Below are 20706 nucleotides of genomic sequence, written 5' to 3'. Positions count from 1 at the left end.
GGCACAGAAAGAGAAATACCACATGTTCTCACTTATTGGTGGGAGATAAAAATAAATAAATCAATTCACGCACACAAAAGAGAAAAAAAAACGGGGGGGAGAAGAAGACATAACAATTACAATTCCTTGAAGTTGACATGACAAGTATACAGAAATGACATGTTTGGTGGGAGGGGGGAGAGGAAGGAGGGAGGGAGGTTTTGGTAATTGGCCACAATAATCAACCACATTGTATATCGATAAAATAAAATTTAAAAGTAAATAAATAAATAAATAGATGATAGATAGATAGATAAATAAAGGAAGAAAAATAGAATGTAAGTTCAAACAATACAAAAAAAAGTAAAATAAAAAGTTAAAAAAAAATAACTCAAATGACTCCATAGCCAGAGAAGAAATGACCCAATTAAAAAATGGGAAAAGAATCTGAATAGACATCTCTCATAAGTCGACATACAATGGCCAACAGGTATATGAGAAAATGCTAAAAATTGCTAATCATCAGAGAAATGCAAATTAAAACCATAATAAGATATTACCTCACGCCTGTTAGAATGGCTGTTATCAAAAAGACAAAAGATAAGTGCTGGAGAAGATGTGGAGAAAAGAGAACCCGTTTACATTATTGGTATAAATGTAAATTAGTACAGCCATTTTGGAAAATAATAATATGGAGTTTCCTCAAGAAATTAAAAATACTACCATATGATCCAGCAATCCCACTCCTGGGTATATATATCCAAAGGAGATATATATCTCCATTCGTATGTCTTCTTTTGAGAGATATCTATTCAGATTCTTTGCCCATATTTCAATTGGGTTATTTCTTCTCTTGCCAAGGAGTAATTTGAGTTCCTGATATATTTTGGATATTAACTCCTTACCAGATGTATGATTTGCAAATATTTTCACCCCTTCCGTAGGTTGTATCTTCACTTTGTTCGTTGTTTCCTTGGCTGTGCAGAAGCCTTTTAGATTGATGTCAAAGAGCTATCTGCCGTGGGATAACTCCCAGGTTCACTGCAGCATTATTCGCAGTAGCCAAGATATAGAATCATCCTAAGTGTCTGTCAACAGATGAATGGATAAAGGAAATGTGGTGTATATACACAATGGAATACTATTCAGCTTTGATAGAGAAGGAATCCTGTCATTTGTGACAACATGAATGAACCTAGAGGACACTATGTTAGGTGAAGTAAGCCAGGCACAGAAAGACAAGTACCTCGTGATCTCCGTTATATGTGGAATCTAAAAAAGTTGAACCAGGGATTTGGGGGTGAGGGGAGATTGGGGAGATGTAGGTCAAAGGATACAAAATTTCAAAAAAAGAAAAAGAAATAGAACATTACCAGAACCCTAGAAACTCCTGCCTTGTGTCAACTTGCAGTCACTACCCCAGAACAGAACCCAAATTCTCACCATAGATTAGTTTTGCTTTTGTGATTTTTTTAATAAATGGAATGATATAGTGTGTACTTTGTTTTATCTGGCTTATTTTGCTTAAAATTATGTTTGTGGATTCACTCATAGTGTTGATTGTAGCTATGGTTCTTTCATTCTCCTTGCTGTGTAGCATTCTGTCATGCATACCACAATGTGTCCATTTTATTGCTGATGGATATTTAGGTAGTTTTTCATTTTTGACTATTATGATTGCTGCTGTTATTTTTGTACATGTCTTTTAGTGAATATTGTGTTCACATTTCTGTTGGTATATAACTGAGAGTGGGATTGCTGTGCTGTAGCATGAGCATGTATCAGTGTAAGTAGATGCTGCCAGTTTTCCAGAATGGTTGTGCCCCCTTATACTCAACTGAAACTGTGAGTCTTAGTTGTTCCACATCCTCACCAACATTTGGTTTTGTTTTTGATTTTTGGTTTGTTTTAGTTATACTGACATTCATATTTTCTAATCCAGTCTTAAGCATAAATTTACTTTGTATATCCTGTGTTGTGGAGTATCTCTCAAGTATCTTGCTCGTTTTTTTAATTGTATTGTCTGACTTTTTCCTATTGATTTGTAGGAGTTCTTTATATACTCTGGGGAAAAGTCCTTTGTCATATGTATGTATTGTAGATATCATCTCCTGCTCTGTAGCTTGCCTTTTCATTCTCTTAGTGATGTGTTTTGGTTAGTTTCTTATTTTTAATGTAGTCCAATTTAATTTTAAATTTTTCATTTATGTTTAGTACTTCTTTGTATCCTGCCAGGAAAATCTTTGCCTGCCTCCAAGGTTAGAAGTGTGTTTGCCTGTTTTCTTCTAAAAGTGTTATTGTTTTACCTTTCACACTTAGCTCTACAATCCACCTGGAATTAATTTTTGTGTATGGAGTAAGGTAGAAAGCTAAATTCATTATTTTCCATATGGATATCCAGTTAAGATGCATTGTCATGTCATCTCTATTGTCAATCAGTGACTTTTATGTATGGGTCTTTTCTGGGCTCTCTGTTGCATTCCATTACAACCAGCATTTTAAAGAAAATCAAGCAAAGTGGCACATGTGTGGGAAGTTCTTAAGATGAGGAAATTCTAGAGTTAAGTGGAATTCGTTTATTCAAGATGACCTACGAAGCAATATTAGGGAATTTATCCTTAAACTGGAAGAAGTTACGTATTATCAGTAATAGAGCCAAGCTTAGTTGTCAAAACCTCTGACTTTCAAACATATAGAAGGTTCTTTATCTCCAAACTTTTTTGATTATACATCCTTATCAGTAAATGACGTCTGAGCATATATCCCAATATATGTATATTTATTTGTCACGTATACGTATATGTAGTATACATGTATTGCTACATTAATGTTATTTTCATCATAAAATATACACAAAATTAAAAATTACAAAGGAAATCATACAGAAATAGAAATAGAAGTTCTAATATTTTCTTCCTACACCCCTGTATCACGCTAAATTATGTGTGTTAACAACCCTCAAATTTCAGTGGCTTAAAACAACACCAGTTTATTTCTCTCATGCTACATGTCTATGGTGGTTTGGCTTCAGCAATCTTCTCTGTTGTTCTTACTCTGGCACCCAGAATGACAGAGCAGCCACCATCTGGAGACTTGCTGGTCACCAGGACAGAGGGAAAGACAGTGGGGAATTGGCATTTAAAGCTTCGGCCCAGATGTGACACATGACACTTTTGCTCCCATTTCCTTGGCCAAACAAGTTACATGTTCTCACCTAATTGCAGAAAAGGAAAATCCTAACCTTGTGCCCAGGAGGAGAACTGGACATATTTTAGGCAGCACTAAAAGTGATTACCTCTCCCATGATTGTTTTTAGAGAACACAGTCCTGGATTTGTGTTTATCTAAGAAAATAAACACACAAAGATAAGTCCTTTTAGTTTTTTCCGTATTTCATGTTCTTTTTAAAACCCTACAGTCCTGAGTAATGAGTCTGCTACAAATACAGGCATAGTAGCCTCTCTTGCTTAAAACCCTTTAATGGCTTCTCTTTCCACACATTGTATGACCCAGACACCTTATTAAAGCCCTACCTTTCCTGCCTCATCTCACACTACTCACACCACACCTAAAGTGAAATAAGCCAGGCACAGAAGGAGAAATACTGCATGTTCTTGCTCATATGTGGGAGCTAAAATAGATAGATAGATAGATAGATAGATAGATAGATAGATAGATAGATAGATAGATAGATGAACTTTCAGAAGGAGAGAGTATAACCATGGTTACTAGAGGTGGGAAAGGGGAAGGGGAAGAGGGAATAGAGAGAGATGGACACCAAACTCCATCACCAATTATAGCTAGATAAGAAGAACAAGTTCTGTTGGTGTACAGAACTGTTGAGCTAGGCATTTATAATTAACAATAATTTACTGCATGTTATCAAATGGCTAGCAGAAAGGTGACCAAATGACTACATCACAAAAAAATGATTAAGTTTTGCAATGATGAATGTGCTAATTACCCTGAATTGATCATCACACATTGTACACATGTATTGTAATATAACTGTGCCCCATAAACATGTATAATCATGTTTCAATAAAAAAAATGAAATAAAATAAATTTTAAAAATTAAAAAAAAATAAATGGCCTCAGACAAGCCTTTCAATTCCTTGAAGGGAGATACGTGTTCCCTACTTTTGTCTTGAATGTTTTTCTTCCCTTTCTTCTTGTTTTTGCCAGTTATTCTGTAAGTTTTAGGTCAAGTGTTTCCTCAAGGAAGCCTTCTCTGACTCCCAGAGTAGATTGAGTCTTTTCTGCTCTACAGTCTCATAATACTCTGTATTTTGCTTCCAGAGAAGTTGTTCCATAAAAAATAAGTATGTTTTTTCACTGCTATTTATTCAATCCATTTTTTACAATTAGAGTGCAAGCTCCAAGGGGGCAAGGATCACGTCTGTTTTGTTCACCACTGTATGTCATCCCTTGTGTTTAGTCATTACTGGCATATAATAAGAGCTCATTAAATACTGAATCTGATCATAGTTTTATATTTTATGTCCATGACATTAATGTAGTCTATGGAGAGCTTATCTGAGATATTTATATAGTCTGTAGAGAATAATTCAGTAAATAAATCACAGAAACTGCAAATATACTCTTGCTCCATGCCTATGTGTCTTGGGGAGTCTCAAAGATTCCAAGGTAAGAATGCTTTTCCTGTTCTTCCTGAAATGAAATCACCTAGATTTCCATTTTCTTTGTTTTTCCTTTTCTTATTTCTTGAGTTATATTTTTGTGTTTAAGTTGAAAGCCCTACAGTCAGGGCATATATCACATTTTACATAAATGGTAGTAAAACTGCCCAAGCAATAAGTATATTATATAGACATAGTGAATACACAAATAAGCTGTGTGATATTAAGCCATGTTTTCTTTTAGCTTTGTAGAGATAGTTCTCAATTACCAAAACAGAATATGATTTATTTCTTGTGATACTTTGCATCAGCAAAAGGGCAGATATTAGATGCTTGGAAAGTGCTTTGCTACAAATTTATGTTCTTCACTATTTGTCTTCATTTACATGTGTTGTGGGCAATTTTAGTCTTTCTGTTCCTCTTTTCAGGAAGAATAATGGATTTTATCACCTTGCCTATATATAGTTTCATTGTGGACTGTCAGTGCTATTCTTCATTTAAAATGCAAATGTTCTAATAATCTCCTACAATGGTAATTTTATGGTAAAATAGAATGATACAGATGTTATCTCTAACCCTGTGATAATAGTGTTCTGCATTTTTATTCTACAAGAGAGCTACTACTTTCATCAGTAAGAAAGTAGGATTAAAAGGAACATGAATAAGGATTATATTTGCAGAGCGTGTCCATTTATTCAACAGTAGTGTCGATTATTACGTGTCTATTTCATTCCAGAACCTGGGGAAACTCAGAAGGAGATGGACATTTTCTACGAAACTTTAAAATTTTGTTTCAAACAATAACATTCTGATAAGAGCTGAGTTTTATCTTTTTTTTAAAAGATGACTGGTAAGGGGATCTTAACCCTTGACTTGGTGTTGTCAGCACCACGCTCACCCAGTGAGCAAACCGGCCATCCCTATATGGGATCCGAACCCGTGGCCTTGGCGTTATCAGCACCACACTCTCCCGAGTGAGCCACAGGCCAGCCCTGAGTTTCATCTTTTGATAGCACTGTCAGTTTTCTTAGCTATGGAGTGGGGGTGATAAAATAAGCATCTCATAAAGTTCTTGTGAGGAGTAAATAAGATAGTACATTTGAAGCACTTATCTGAGTGCCTGGCATATACTAAGCACTCAGTATATGTAAGCTATTATTTACTGTGAGACCTCATCCACAGTTAACCTCTTAAATAATAATTTTCCTGTTTCTTCCCTCTTATTTTTCCTCACATTGTTGTTACAGCTAAATTTCTAAAACACAAATCTGATTGTGTAAAACTACCTCTTTGATACCATCTCAACTTTATTTTATTTTATTTTATTTTTGTCTTTTTCCGTGTCTGGCAATGGATCGCAACCCTCAGTGTTGCCCCCGTACCGGACCGGGGACCGGCAACGGGATCGCAACCCTCGGTGTTGCTCCCGCGCCTCGCTCAGCCAGTGAGCGGGAACCAGTCTGTATGTGGGATCCGAACCCTTGGGCTGGAGCGCCGCCGCGCTTCCCAAGCGGCGCACTATCCAGTGCGCCACCGGGCCGGCCCTCAACTTTAAAAACCTTTAATGGTTTCCTGTCTGAAGAAGAAATTCTCAAATATATGGATAGCACTTAGCACCTTACCATCTGACCCTTATCTTCTTTACCAAGTCATCTTCTGCCTTGACCACCCACTGTGCTGCAGCCCAACGAGGCCACACAGAATTATATTTTGCTGCTGTGGCTTGTGCTTTTCCTTCTGCCTACAGTTCCTGCTGTAGGCTTCAACCCTCTTGTCACCACCAACCGAAGAAACAATTGTCTACAGGCAACTCAAAGATTTCTCTTATTCTTTCTTGGCAGAATTTTTTGGTTCCTGTTTACTCATCTCTCTTTAGCATTTATCACAATATTAAAGTTAATTACTGTACATACACCTCGCTCTTTCACTAGCTTGTGAGTTCTTTGAGAGTAGAGACCATAACTTACTCATCATAGTATCATTAGAACCTAGTGTGTGCTCAATAAGAACTTGTTGAACTAATGTATTAAAGTCTGGTTTAATTTTGTTTTTATTTCAATGTGTTTTTATTATTCTAGGTTCTTGGCCTTGTCCAAAACATGAGTGTTTTCCAGTGTCCAAAATGTAAACACAAAACTCATATTTTTGGTGCTGATGGTGCAAGGAAACTAGCACAGACCCTTGATCTTGATGTTCTAGGTAAGACCACAGGATGCTGTTTTGTAGAAGAAGTTGCAGAAGGGAAAGTGGGGATGAAGCTTGGTGATAAGCAGTTTCTCAGCAAATGAGATGCATTTGGCTTTGTGTCTTAAATTAAGTTAGTATAGTACAGTTCTATGAGCTGAACTTTCTTTGGCTTCTTTGAATGAGTTTGTTCTGCTGACTGTGATAATAATTTCTACTATAGATAAAAAACTGCTTATAACTTAAATTTGAGGAGAGAGTTTTGTAGTCCAGATATTATGATTTGAAGCTGTATTTTAAATGATGGTCATCAATTTGTTTGCTAAGTTGGGCATATATCTCTCAGTGTAAACGGATGTACATGAAATACCTGTTCAGTATGTTGTAGCAACCTCTGGAAGTGTCAGTTCTTGGTGCTCATGTAAAATGCCTTCCTGATCAGTTCCATATTTATCAGTCTTTCTGCTTTAGAACACCAATATTTACTATTTTCTGCACTCTTTTTATGTGTTTGCCATGCCTGTAAAGTATGGCACCTCAAGTTTACATTGTATGCACTGTTTACAACACTGAATTGAATAGTTACTACTATGAGGAGAATTAAAATTGTGTTAAGTGAGCAAAACAGATTTTGGATAAAACATGATTTTTCAAAAATCCACAAACAACTTAATGGAATTTTTAGAAAACATGTTTTGATATTCTAATTGTGAATGAGTTTCTGGTGCCTTCTGGGGGAAGGCAAATGTTAGATGCTGAATAAAGGAGGCATTGAGTGAATTATTAGTTTTATGTAGTTAAAAATTAAGATCCTTAAGAGATCAAGGAATTTCAAAACATTCTGTTATAATTAAGTTTCTAAAAGTTGATGTTAAATGTATTATATTATTATGCATTTGCAATATAACAGTCACTAAAATACTAGGTGAATACTAATGATATATTTTGATAGATTGCTATAATTATAATCACTAATTATGTTCTGCAACTGTTTTTCATTTAATGTAGAAATTTCAATTTTCCAAATCTGCATAATAATGTAACAGATTGACATTTACTTATATACTAAAGTAAATGTGTAATTATAATGGCATTATTGAATTATACTGACAGTATTGTAATTCTCTAACTTATAAATGAGTGGTACAATTTTGTAAGTCAGTTATTTAGAATTTGAAACATTGCAGAGAGAAATGTTCTCACATATGGAAGTTTCATTTTAACCAACAGTTCACAGATGTACAGTTACACTAAAAAAGTATCAGAAACAATGATTGCTGATTACAAAAACTGGATAGACAGTAGACTGCTGTGTCTAACAATGTTACAGGAAAAATCATTTAGAGTTCCAACTCAGGACGCATCTTTTAATGCAGTCATAGGGTCCCAGAGGGGTCTCCCATAAACAGGAGCAGGGAATCCAATTATGAAGAGGTTGAAATTGGGAATGAGAAACTGAAATCAGGGAAAGAGCTCTCTCAGCTGTGGCCTGGTTGGTCGAAGCCTGCAGGAACCCTAATTTGTTTTTTACTGACTCCCTGGCAGCCTCTTAATTTGTTTTCATCCACTGGGTTGTGTTTAAATGATTATTTGGTAAAATGGCTCTTCAGAATCTTATCCATATTTACCTACAGGGACAGTTTATGCATAGTAGTTAAGGTCTCAGACCCTTTCACAGAAAACTCTTTAACCTATTATGTGTCTGAAATGTGCCTTCACTTCTTTCAAACCAAGCCCTGAAAGGTACTTTTCACACCCAGGCTGCTCCTCTCTAACTTCATACCTTCACTTCTTTTTATCCCTCTCTAGTTAACAACTGTTAACAGCTCATAATTACTACTCTCTCGTGACCTATTTTCTAGCAAGGTTTTTTTCTTTCCTGGTCTACTCTTCTGTGTCTGTAGGTAAGATTGTGAATCTCTGGAGGGCAGAAATGATGTCACGAGGTGGCTGTATAAAGAAGGTTTTACTCTTTTTTTCTTCTGTTTCTGCAGTAGAAAATAAGTCATTCAGGATTCCTTACAATAATGGCAGTTTATAAATCAAGGAAAAAAGCTCTATGGATTTACAAGTATTTTCTATAACTTATTTTTCTCTGCTCGCCCCATGACAGTCTTAAATTGATCTATAGAATAGACATCAGATTTTCTGAAAAGCTGATCTTTAAATGGCTCCTGAAATAATCACATATTTTGTATTCATGTATGAGGGCACTTCAAAAAGTTTGTGGAAAAATAGAATTAAAAGATAATATAGATCTTTCCATGAACTTTTTGAGGTACCCTCATATTTGGCTTTTGGATATTAAAGAGACTTAAAGAATACATTAAGCAAAATTTTCTGACATAAGGAGCATGAAATATCTGTTCCTCTGCCATACACTTCATAATATAAATTGTAAAATTCTGTAACTTATACTTCTGCTTTATTCACATTGCCTGGCATGGTGCTGAATGACTTGTTTACACAAAACACACACATACACATACACGTTTCAATAACCTTTGCATGGATTTGGAATGATTCTGAGAATGCTGAATACCATTCAAGGGCACACAAGTCAACTTTTCTATTTAAGACTCCATTTACTGCATTTTAAATCTCCGCCTTTGAAAGACTTCATTTGTAATCGTGTGAAGAGTATTTTGGATAATGGGTCAGCATTTTGCTCTTAAATCCTGCCACCTCAGAAAACACACACAACCTCTCCAACCTCAGTCAGTATATTGGAGGCTCAAATTATATACTTCCTGAGATCTCATCAAGCTCACAAGTTATATGTAATGCTACACGGATTAGTAAATAAGAGAATAATAATTCTATCTGATAAAAAGGCAGATGGTTGAGATAACAGGTCTGGTCTACTTTTCAACAGTTCCCTTAGCTCACCCATCTGCCAACATCAGGAAGATTATTTTATTGTAATTTTTGGGGACTACTTTGCCTCCCCATCTTTTCATCTTCAGTTTCCTCTTAGTATGTGATATTACAGGGAGAAATAATTTACAAATGTTTTCCAAGCCATTTCTTGCTAGAAGACCTCTAGCAAAGAATCCATCAGTCATACCTTGATTGGCTGCCACACAGCTTTCATGTATACATATGCAATCACCATACTACCCTCAAATGGAATAGTTTGCCCTAATTTTCATTTGAAATTTTTTTTACAGAGATTTAGCAATTTGAGAATAGTCATAATTGAGTTGATTTGAATCTGTTTAGTTCAAATTTTGTTTCTTTCCAGAGTTCAAATAGTGAGATTCCAAATGCCTGTAAACTTTTCTGGTACTAATGGATATCTGGTGGGCTCTTCTAGGAGACATTCCTTTACACCTTAATATAAGGGAAGCTTCAGATATAGGCCAGCCAATTGTGTTTTCACAGCCTGAAAGTGATGAGGTAAGTTACATTTTTAAGTATGTATTTTTATTTCTTTTTACTGGATATATACTTTTTAATATACAGAAAAAGTTGAGATTAAGCTTATCTGTTTGCAGTGCATATATATAAACAAGGATTAATTAACTTGTCCAAAGCATCTTGGAATTACTCATTGTTTTATACAGTAGGCTGCCAGTGCTGGCTCCAAACTCTCAGCTGAACAAATTTACCAACAGAGACCAGTTTTCTCATGAAGAACATGAACAATGAGCGTTTGTAAAATTCTTATCTTGCTGGCTAGTGATAACTAACTGCTCAAGATTGTATATTTCAGCACAAGAAGTTCAGCTGATTGTCAGAAGAAAGAAACCTAATGTAAGAAAGTATTGAGTTGAATATAGGGTAATTGTATAAACCGCGAGAGATGGGATTTTCATTGCATTTATTTTAATAAATATGATTGGAGAGGTGGGATGGAAAGACTAGTAGTTTCATTAGCCAACATCAGTGGGGGATACAGCTGATAGATTTTCAAAGTTGCTGAAACATAAAATCTTTTATTTTGACCTTTTTAAAAATAGAAATAAAATCAATCAGATGTATATTTTTTCTCCTAAGTAGTACTTGCTGTTTAACTTAGAAACTAAGTCATCATTTGGTACATCAATTTTGATGTAGTTTTTGTGCTCCTTTGCTGAACAGCCTCAGTCGATCTTCTAGTAGTTTTTCTTTTCTTTTTTCTTAGCTAATAGGCATAACTTTATAGTACTATTATTTTGTCCATCCATAACTACTACCCCTTTCATTCTAGCTTGCTGCCTCTAATCTTCTGTGAGCTGGAAAATAGAAGAGCCAAGTTTGGTTAGAGCTATAAATAAAGTAAAAATAAATCAACAGTCAGAAATCTCGGATAAGTAGAGTCATTTTGAGTTATCAGGGGCCCAGAGGTCCTTTCCCTTTCTTAAGGGTCGGCAGTTATGGTATAGGTGATTGAGTTACTGACAGTACAATCTCTGAGTAAATATGGTATAACAGTTATCATTGTTTTTCTATTCTCCATCTTTTTGGTATTAAATGTTAAATTTCCTCTTCAGCCAGTCTTAGAAATCTTTTAGATAAGCAAAAACCATAACCCTTTATCTCTTTCATAATTAAAGTCCATCAATCCCAACTGTCATAGCTGTGCTTACTGCAATAAATGAAAAGTTGTATGAAAATTGAGGGTTTTTAAAAAATCACACACTTTTCTTTTTTCTTCTTTTTGTTTTGTTTTGTTTTTTGGCAGCTGGCTGGTACAGGGATCTGAACCTGTGACCTTGATGTTTAATCTATAACCAATTGAGCTTATTGGCCAGCCCCAAAATTACATGCTTTTTAATATCTCCCAAGAACAGGCTCTTTAAAGACATTTCGTGGCAATTCCTTATGAGTGAATAATTACCTTATTCATTTATTTAAATTATGAGTTTAGATTTTTAATATATTTTTCACCTGCCCATTGCTGCTTTTTTCTTTGAAATTCATTAAAAGTAAGAAACATTTCAACAAAGTTAGAGGAATGTATTATTACAGAGAACATATAGCAGTCACCCAAAGATAATGTGATTTAAAACAACAGTGTGTGTGGAGATGTTGGAGTTATATGTTTTTACAATTCGATCTACATTCACTTAAATATTACACCCATTATTTTGCTGGGTAACATTTATGAGAGTCTTAGGACAGTCTAAACCTTTGTGGTTTGGGCTAGATTTTATTTGGCGTGGTCTCTGAAGAAATGGTGAGAATTTCCTGTACCACATTGTTACCTCAAATATGAAGACTTCTAAGCAATTTAAAGATTTACACACAGCCATAAAAAGGGAGAGATGTGGTGCCTTGTATTTTGCTCTCTTCCCATGGAAAAACACTACATCCTTCTCTTATATTGCAGACATTTGTTATTAATCATCTTCCTAATAATAGTAACAATTACAACATGCCGGATACTGTTAGGCATTTTATTTGTATCGTTTCTGTCCTCACAACAACTAAATGTAGATAGTTCCCATATTGCAGCTGAAGAAACTGAAACTCAAAGAAGTTAAATAATTTCCCCAAGGTCACTGAGCTATTAAACGGTAAGATGTGATTAAAAGACAAGTCATTTTTTCCCAAATGTTGGCCTCTTTCCATTATATCACCTTCTGGATCCTCTACTAATAACTACACTTCAATTTCTTCTAAGAGACTGATACAGTGCTTAGGTGCATTGAACACATTATTTTATTTGATTCTCATAGCATCTTTATGAGGTAGGTATAGTCTCCATTTTTTCAGATGAAGAAGCAGAAGTTCATTTACATTAAGGAACTTGTCCAGAATAGTACTGGAGGCCACTTCCATACCCAGCTCTGATACCGCAGCCTATGCATTCTCTTCCCGAAGCAGTAACTGCAAGATTAGTTCAGTGTCTTTTTATTATATATATAAGCTCTCTTTCAGTTCACCTCCTTCTCATAATATCACATAGATCTAGAGAAGAGGATGAGTAGACTCTGCCCCTTTGGCTCCATTGTCATGCACAACCACAGGGCATACAGAAGATCTTAATCTGGGTCTAAGAAGCCCCTGAAATTATATCTAGAATGTGTGAAGGTGCATTTTTCTGGAGAATTGGACAAGAGCTTTGTTAGATTCTCAAAGGTGGGGAGGGGGGTTTCTTCATGGAAGGAAAAGCTCTACATCTACGTCAATGTGGGACTTCATTACCAAATTTGCCACTTTCTAAGTGTAACCTTAAGCAAGTTCCCTAACCTCTCTGAACCTTTCCCTCCATCTGTAAATTGATGTAAAAATGAGGAGGATTAAATGACATAATACTGTGAAAATACTTTGAAAAATGCCAACTGTAGAATACAACTGTATTTACTGCCTTTTGAAACTTCCTATATAACATGTCATGACACCGAATGTCTTTTACCTTTATTTAAAGGGCTAAGTCACACTTATGCCCTTCCCCTTACATAGCATCAAGTAAGTGCCACTCATTGATGGCATTTAAAAACCAGAGTAGCAGAATTTAAATCATGAGATAAGAGTAGAATTCCCAGCTTCAACATTAAAGATATTAAGTTGTAGATATTAGGAAGCCATGATTGAGTTCTAGAATCAGGATCCTTCTGGTTAGTCTTGTGATGAATCTTGCCTCCTGATAACTCTCTTTCCTTTTCCCTTGTGAACTCAAATGGAAACGTACTCTCAGAAACTGGTCACAACCCTTGCAGCAGATCCTATTGTATTTGTGAAAGCTTAATTCCCATTCTATCTGCATGTCTTCATTTTACAAATGAAGGGAGTACTTATTTGTCAACATGGAAAACTTCTGCAAAAGTTAATGGGATAAAGCCTATAAAATTGGTTATTAATCATTAGCCCCTTAGACTGACACTTTTTGTTTTTTACTTTTAGGGGTTGACCCACAGGCAAAATTATCAATCAGTAAAAGTTTCATCTTTAGCTTTTTGCCTTCCTTCTTACTCCCTCATCTCTTCTGCGTATTCCATCACTCCCTCCCCAACACCAAGTGTCAGAGTTCTCCTTCTCTGCCCATAAAATCCTTTAAAATTAGGCATTGGGAGTTTTACTCTCCCAATAACATTTAACTTTCAGAAGAGGCAAACACTAAAAAGGCAGTGATTAATTCAAAGAATTGTAGTGAATTTGAGCTATCATTGGGAAAGTTGGAAGGGGTTATAGTGCCAATTAAAAAGCACTAACAGGCTGCTGCTTGCTCATCCAATGGGCAAAACCTTCATATGTGCACCACTTAGGAAAGGGGAGAAAGTGAAACTCCAAATGTGAGTAGTGCAAAGTAGCTAGAGAAAGCAGTGGAAGAAGGAAAAGGCAAGGGATACTTAGAATTCAGAACTCTTAAATTCAGTAACATTGCCTCAGGCTGGTGTGATTATAATTGTTTACTTGACTAAAACTACCTTTTACCTTTGAGTAAGACCAGGACACACGCAATGGACCCTTGAATGATAATTTTGTGGTTTTGTCCTTTTTATCAATTAAAAATATGCTTAGCATATAAAAAGATGTGCCGTAAGGTGTTCCTGGTAAAGACTTTCAAATGTAAGTGGAAACTTTATTATCCTATAATTTCTAAATTATCACCTCACAGTCTTAATATGAAATGACTGTGTATGATAACTTAGAACTTCAAATATTTAAACACAAAGACAAAGGAAAAAAGCTGTCCGTAAAACTTCTTGCACTTTGATTACCATTCATTCCTTGTGGCTTGTTAATGGTAGAGCAGACGAGTAGGGTCCAGCTGTATTATCTATGCCTCTAGATGACCTAATAGAAAGATCTCGAATAAGAGAGAAGGCTTAGTCTGTGTAGAATCGAGTTGATGAAAGAAGAGAGTATTAATAGAGTGGGAAGGGCTGGCCGGTTAGCTTAGTTAGAGGATGGCTCTGATAACACCAAGGTCCAGGGTTCCATTCCTGTACTGGCCAGCTGCCAAAAACAAAACAAAAGTTTGAGAACTCTCAGTCATATCTTTTATGTGTGATGTGTGTATATGTGTTAATTTTTTGCTAGTTATGGATCAAACAAAAGTGAGGGAATTTAACTATTCCTCAGGTGGAGAAAGTGCCCAAAGGACATGTTCATAATGTTCATATGTGCTCTTTAATGAGATTGTAAATTTCTTGAGGGTGTAATAAAAATAGCAGCAGCTACAAATATTTATTATTTGCTTCCTTGGTGCCAGCACTTCACATGCCTTTTTCTCACTTACCCTTTCCTGCAAACCCTTTGAGGTGGATATTATTATTATAACCATTTTACACATGTGGAAACTGCGTCAAGAAAGGTTAAGTAACCTGCCCAAAGCTTCACAGCTACTAAGTAATGAAGCCAAGATTCTAAACCTTGTCTACTGGACTTCCTGGCCCCAACTCTTCACCAGAGAGATGTTGTGCCTCTCTTTTGTGTCATTATGATCCACAGATTTCTCAACACGATTCCTTGAATTCAGTAAGAACCAAGATGTATTTTTTGAAATGATACTGCATTGGCTGAAAAAATTCAGTCTCAACAGTTTCATAGAAATTGAAACTGCTAACCTAAGCACTTTTAGTGGTTTCTCTGTAAATGACAATCTAACCAGTACTTTGAGTATGATATATTGGAAGTCTGAGCTTGAAAACAGACTATTAAAAAGCAAAGGTTAAATGTGGCAAATTTGATTATTCTGGAATCTTTCCATTTATTTTGTATTCTGATAAATTTATGTCTTTAATTTAACGTAGACAAGTACTAAAAGATTATAGAATGATGGCCTTGTCTCAGCTGGCTCTAGTGAACTTTAAATTTTCATCACAAAATATTAGGCATAGATACCTAGAAAAGCTACTAGGAGATAAAAGGTATTTATAAAAATGTATGGGTGAAAATCAGCACATTAGATTCAAGGGAAACATTTCATTTTAAGTACAAGTTATTTCCATTTCTAAACAAAAACTATTTTTGTTAACTATAGCAGAGAGTGAACACATTTTTAGACTATGCATTATAATTGTAATTACTTGTAGTTCGGGTTTCTGTTTAATAAACAGTGTAGTGGAAAGAACTGGGCTTTAGAGTCAGTTGGACCCAGGTTTGAAGCCTGCTGACTTCATGACCTTGAGCAAACAACTCCCAGTTTCTTCATCTAAGTTGAGATGCTTGTTTTACATGATTAAGTGAGACTACTTACATGGAGTACTTGGTATAGTAGGTACTCAATATAAAAATTTAAAGCCTTTTTTATGTTTTGAGAGCTTTTCCTTTTTAAAAGGACCCTCTTAAATAAAATTTTGACACTTTTCTGGAAAATAAAACTATTCAGCTGTTAGGGCTAAAGCTTAGTCTTTAAAAATGAAAACATGCTTCAAGCACTTTATCAAGTCAGGGCAAACAGAACTCAAACATCTCTTTCTAGCATGCAAAGTCTGGGAGTTGGTGAGCCTAGGGTCAAAGCTCAGCTCATCTCCTACAAGTTGTAATGTTTGGACAAGACTGTGCACACTTCTGGGTCTTGGTTTCCTGTCTGTAGAGTGGGAGTAATGACAGAATTTACCCCCTAGGGTAACTGAGGATAAATGAAATAATACTTGGCAAATATTAAGTACTCAGTAAATTTTAGCCATTATTATTAGTAATCGCAGTAGTATGTACATAATTCTAAGTATATCAATGTAGAAATTAACGGTTTTAGAAAATCTTACTATTATGTTTTACAGTTACTTTTCAGAGGGTTAGTTTGTGGCCTACTCTTGCACTGGGGATCCCAGAGATGAGGAGTTTAACAGCTGAACCAGGAATTCCTCCATGATATACCAAAATTCACCAGGTGAAGGAAGCTGTAGGTGCTGTTATTGCACACATTCTCAGGTAGATGAAAAAAAAAAGTGCTTTCCAAAAATAAACCATAGGGTAGTAATAAATAGTCCTCCTTAAAATGACTAACAGCTCTTACGCCAAAGAAGTTCTCGCCATATCTCACTCAGGAAATTAATTTGTCAGAGGAGGAAGGTGTAGTTTTTCTGCAACTAGACTGGGTTGCTGGTTTGCTGACACTGGGATTAGAGTTTGAAAAACAATAGTTGCTGGTACTAAATATGTTTTTAGAAAGTTACCTTCCAAATAATTACCTTCCAAATAATCCTTTTTCCTCTGTCCCACCTGCAATGTACACAGTGTTATCTCCTCACTGCTGTCACTACTCATTTCTTCATTTCACTCAGCCTTTTTACCATCAAATACAGTGGGCATCTATGGCAAACAGGTCATATCATTCCATGTCTGCTGGGAAGAATTGTAGAACAAATGAGTCTGTTCTTTTCCAGGCCAAAGCTTACCTGAGGATTGCTGTGGAAGTGGTAAGAAGATTGCCACCACCTCCAGAATGATTGCCCAGGTGTCCTGGAAATTTGCCTGGTACTTGTCACTAGGAGGACCTTTGGAAATCAGCAGTGTGATGGTGGAACCTACAGAAGTAATAGCAATTGTTTTCTTTATTTCTGAGGAAATAATGTCTTATTTTCAGATTTGATTTGCTAAGTTACGACTCACAAATAAAATTTTTATGTATTAATGCTAACTGATATAGTTAGGAATTTTTTTAAAAGCTGATGTGTACCAACTGCACAGAACTGCATTTTATTTTATTGAACTACTGGAGAATAGTTTCTTTTGAAGAGTCACGAGCTTGTGATGTTACAAGCACAGTTTGGGAGAGAACGTGGCACTCTTTTTAGAGTTAGTCATTTAAAGGATTTGCCAGATTTGTGTATGTGCATAAGTACGACACCTCCCCACACGGCAGTTTAGTCTGGATTTAAATCTTGCCTCTAGTACTATCTTGGACACATTCTCAAAATAGGTGAACTTCAGCTTCTTCACTTGGATCAGACTCTACCCCAGACTGAAGAATATGAATCTCCATGAGTGGGGCCTGGACATGTGTGTTTTTAACAAGATCATAATGATTTTGATAATGATGGCAATGATAATAATTACAGCTAACATTTATCAAGTGCTTTCAGTGTGTCCTTATAGTTAATCTTCAATTTTTATGAGTGAGGTACTATATTATCTCTATTTTACAGATGAGGAAACTGAGGTATGGGAAAGTTAAGTGTCTTGCTGAGAGTTAATATTTCTAGCAGGTGATAGAGCTGGGATTTGGACTTGGGTAGTTGGATACTGGATTCCTCCTTCTGTATACCAATGTGCATTTAATTTCAAAAGAGGGATATAGTATTGAGCATTTCCTCAAACTTATTTTGCCATGAAATTCAACCCCCCTTTTAGGAGCATTTCATGGAGATATTTATAGCAGCTTTATGTGTAATAGCCAAAACAACCCATATTTTCTTCAATGGGTAAATGGTTAAACAAATCATGATACATCCATACCCTGAAATACTACTCAGCAGTAAAAAATAAGAAACTATGGATACATGCACAACCTGGATAAATTCCAGAGAATTATGCTGAGTTAAAAAGCCAATTCCCTAAGTTTATGTACTATAGAATTCCATTTATATACATTCTTGAAATGACAAGATTGTAGAAATGGAGAACAGATTAGTGGTAGCTGTGTTAAGGAGGGGGTGGGGACAAGAGGGAATTGAATATGGCTATACAAGGGCAACATGAGGGATCCGTGTGATGATGGAAATGTTCTGTACCATGACTTTATCAGTGTCAATATCTTGGTTGTGATATTGTTCTGTAGTGTTGCAAGATGTTACTACTGGAGGGAATTGGATAAAGGGCAGGGAATCTCTATTATTTCTTACAACTGCATGTAAATCTGTAATTATCTCAAAATAAAAATAAAACTTTAATTAAAAAACAAAACAAAACTTGTGCTGCTATATCTGAACTGAAGTTTCCCAGACTAAATTATCCATCCTAATTAATATCATGAATAAGTCTTTGTGTACACACAGTAATCATCATTCATCACTCTGAGAAGGAAGTAATGACTTAAAGTTGAAGATATTTATTTGTGTTTTTATTGTCTATTTAAGAGGGGGGCAGTATGCATGATCATTGAACACTTCTGAACACTGAGATGCCAGTACTTAAACTAAACCTAACTTTACCTGGAAAAGGAAAGACTTAAACAAACTCCAGAGTGCTTAAAGTTGTGTGCCATAATTTAATACATCTCATGAGGATATGGGAAAGATAGTCTTTACTCATAAGTACATGACTTAGAGAAGATCCACATATATCCCTTTCTCCTTCTTCTTCACCTGACTACTTTCTACAGATGGTTGGAGGAAAGCTACTGAAAAAAATGCTGGTTGGAGCATATATGCAGTTTTGGAAGCGGAGGAAGGGAAAGTAGGTGTAAAAGCAAGAACTAAGCTTATTCTAAAATTTTCCCTATGGTAGCATTTATTAAGCTTCAAGGAGCTGACTTCAAAGACAGACTCTCAAGCACAGCTAGTCTGCCTGTTGTTAAGGGGTAATATTTATTCCTCATTCTTCTCGCTTCCATAGAGTGCGGAAAATTTCCATTCTATCCAGGAGTAAGTTCCCTCACTCACTCCATTCCAGGAAAGGAGAAGTGACTCATCTTATGGGAAAATTCCTTCCTGAAGCCTTCTGCATTACTTGGATTTCATCCAAATTCTATGTTTTCTGAGGCAGGGAAACCTGAAGTTGACCATCTCTGCCTTGGGCTTGGGTAGGCAAGTCTATCTAATTTAGGGTTAGGGTATTTGGTAGCCCATTGTGGTCACATATCCTCTAATCCAGCTTTTGTCAGTAATAAAGCTACTATTTTTGCGTTTGTCTGAATTCCATGTCTCTCAGTTCCAAACGGTAAAATCCCCCAACCCCTACTCCAATTTAAGAAAACACAAAATACTTTTATAGAATCCTAGAAAATTAGAACTGAAGAGTATATTAAGAGTTCAGATAGAACCACCACTACATTTGAAACATGTCTAGTAAAAAACAAGTTCACCAATTCACCAATAGCCAAAAATTCTTTTGGGGGAGGGAGAAAATTGTGAAGTATAATACACATATAGTAAAGCACAGAAATGTACATAAATGTACATAAAAGCACATAAATGTACATAAAGACATAAATGTACAGCTTAATTAATTATTCATAAAATGAATAACCATGTAATTACTACCAGATTAAGAAATAGAACACTGCCAGCATCCCAGAAGCCCCAGTGTTTTCCTCCCCGTACAAAGTTGACCATGTTCTGATGTATTAACACCTAAGCCTGTGTCCATAAACTTTATAGTTTTGCCTATTTTTTGAAATTTTTATTAAGTGGAATCATACAGTATGCTTTTGCTGTATATTATGTTTCTGAGATCCATGTCTGTTGATGCTTATAGCTGTGATTTGTTCGTGTTCTTTCCTGTAGAATATTCCATTGTTTGGATATACTGTATACAATTTATCCATTCTACCGCACACGGACATTTGGATTGATTCCAGTGTTTTACTATTACAAATAATGCTGCTCTGAACATTCCTGTACTTATTTTCTTGGTGATCATGCACTTGAATTTCTGTTGGGTTATATCTAGGAGTGGAATTACTGGTAGTTGTTTAGTGATATCTCACTGTAGTTTTAACTTGTATTTCCTTGATTACTAATGATGTTGAGCCAAGTCAGGAATGAAAAGCGGGCATTACTAAGATCTTACATGCATGAAAAGGACAATAGGAACTATTACAAAGAACTTTATGCTCATAAAATTGACAAATTCAATGAAACAAATGCCTCAAAAGAAATTACCAAAGCTCACTCAAGAAATATATAACCTGAATAGTCATAAATCACTTGAAGAAATTTAATTCATGGTTAACCACCACCAACAACAAAAAACTCCAGGCCCAGATGCCTTCACTGGCAAAATCTGTCCAACATTGAAGAAGAAAGTAATACCAGCTCTACACAAACTTTTCCAGAAAATAGAAGAGGAAGGAACACTTCCCAACT

General features: G+C 35.7%; 1 protein-coding gene across 2 annotated transcripts in view; it reads left to right on the top strand.

The window, feature by feature from the left end:
- LOC103605367 (iron-sulfur protein NUBPL) overlaps positions 1 to 19487 on the top strand; it is a 56819-nt gene extending 37332 nt beyond the window's left edge. Inside the window, exons 3-6 of one of the 2 annotated variants that reach the window (XR_551787.1) lie at positions 6697 to 6817; positions 10119 to 10201; positions 17065 to 17213; positions 19235 to 19487. Coding sequence is in view for 1 of the 2 variants with exons in the window: in XM_008589939.1 (XP_008588161.1) it covers positions 6697 to 6817; positions 10119 to 10201; positions 17065 to 17127 (267 nt within the window). In the remaining variant the exon portion in view is untranslated. Of the gene's footprint in view, positions 1 to 6696; positions 6818 to 10118; positions 10202 to 17064; positions 18560 to 19234 lie in introns of those variants that run through there. The other variant, XM_008589939.1, reaches the window with a different exon arrangement.
- The last annotated feature ends 1219 nt before the right edge of the window (positions 19488 to 20706 follow it).

Source organism: Galeopterus variegatus, unplaced genomic scaffold, assembly GCF_000696425.1.
Source record: "Galeopterus variegatus unplaced genomic scaffold, G_variegatus-3.0.2 Scaffold5766, whole genome shotgun sequence".
Classification (NCBI taxonomy): domain Eukaryota; kingdom Metazoa; phylum Chordata; class Mammalia; order Dermoptera; family Cynocephalidae; genus Galeopterus; species Galeopterus variegatus.
This window is presented reverse-complemented; position numbering and strand designations above follow the sequence as displayed.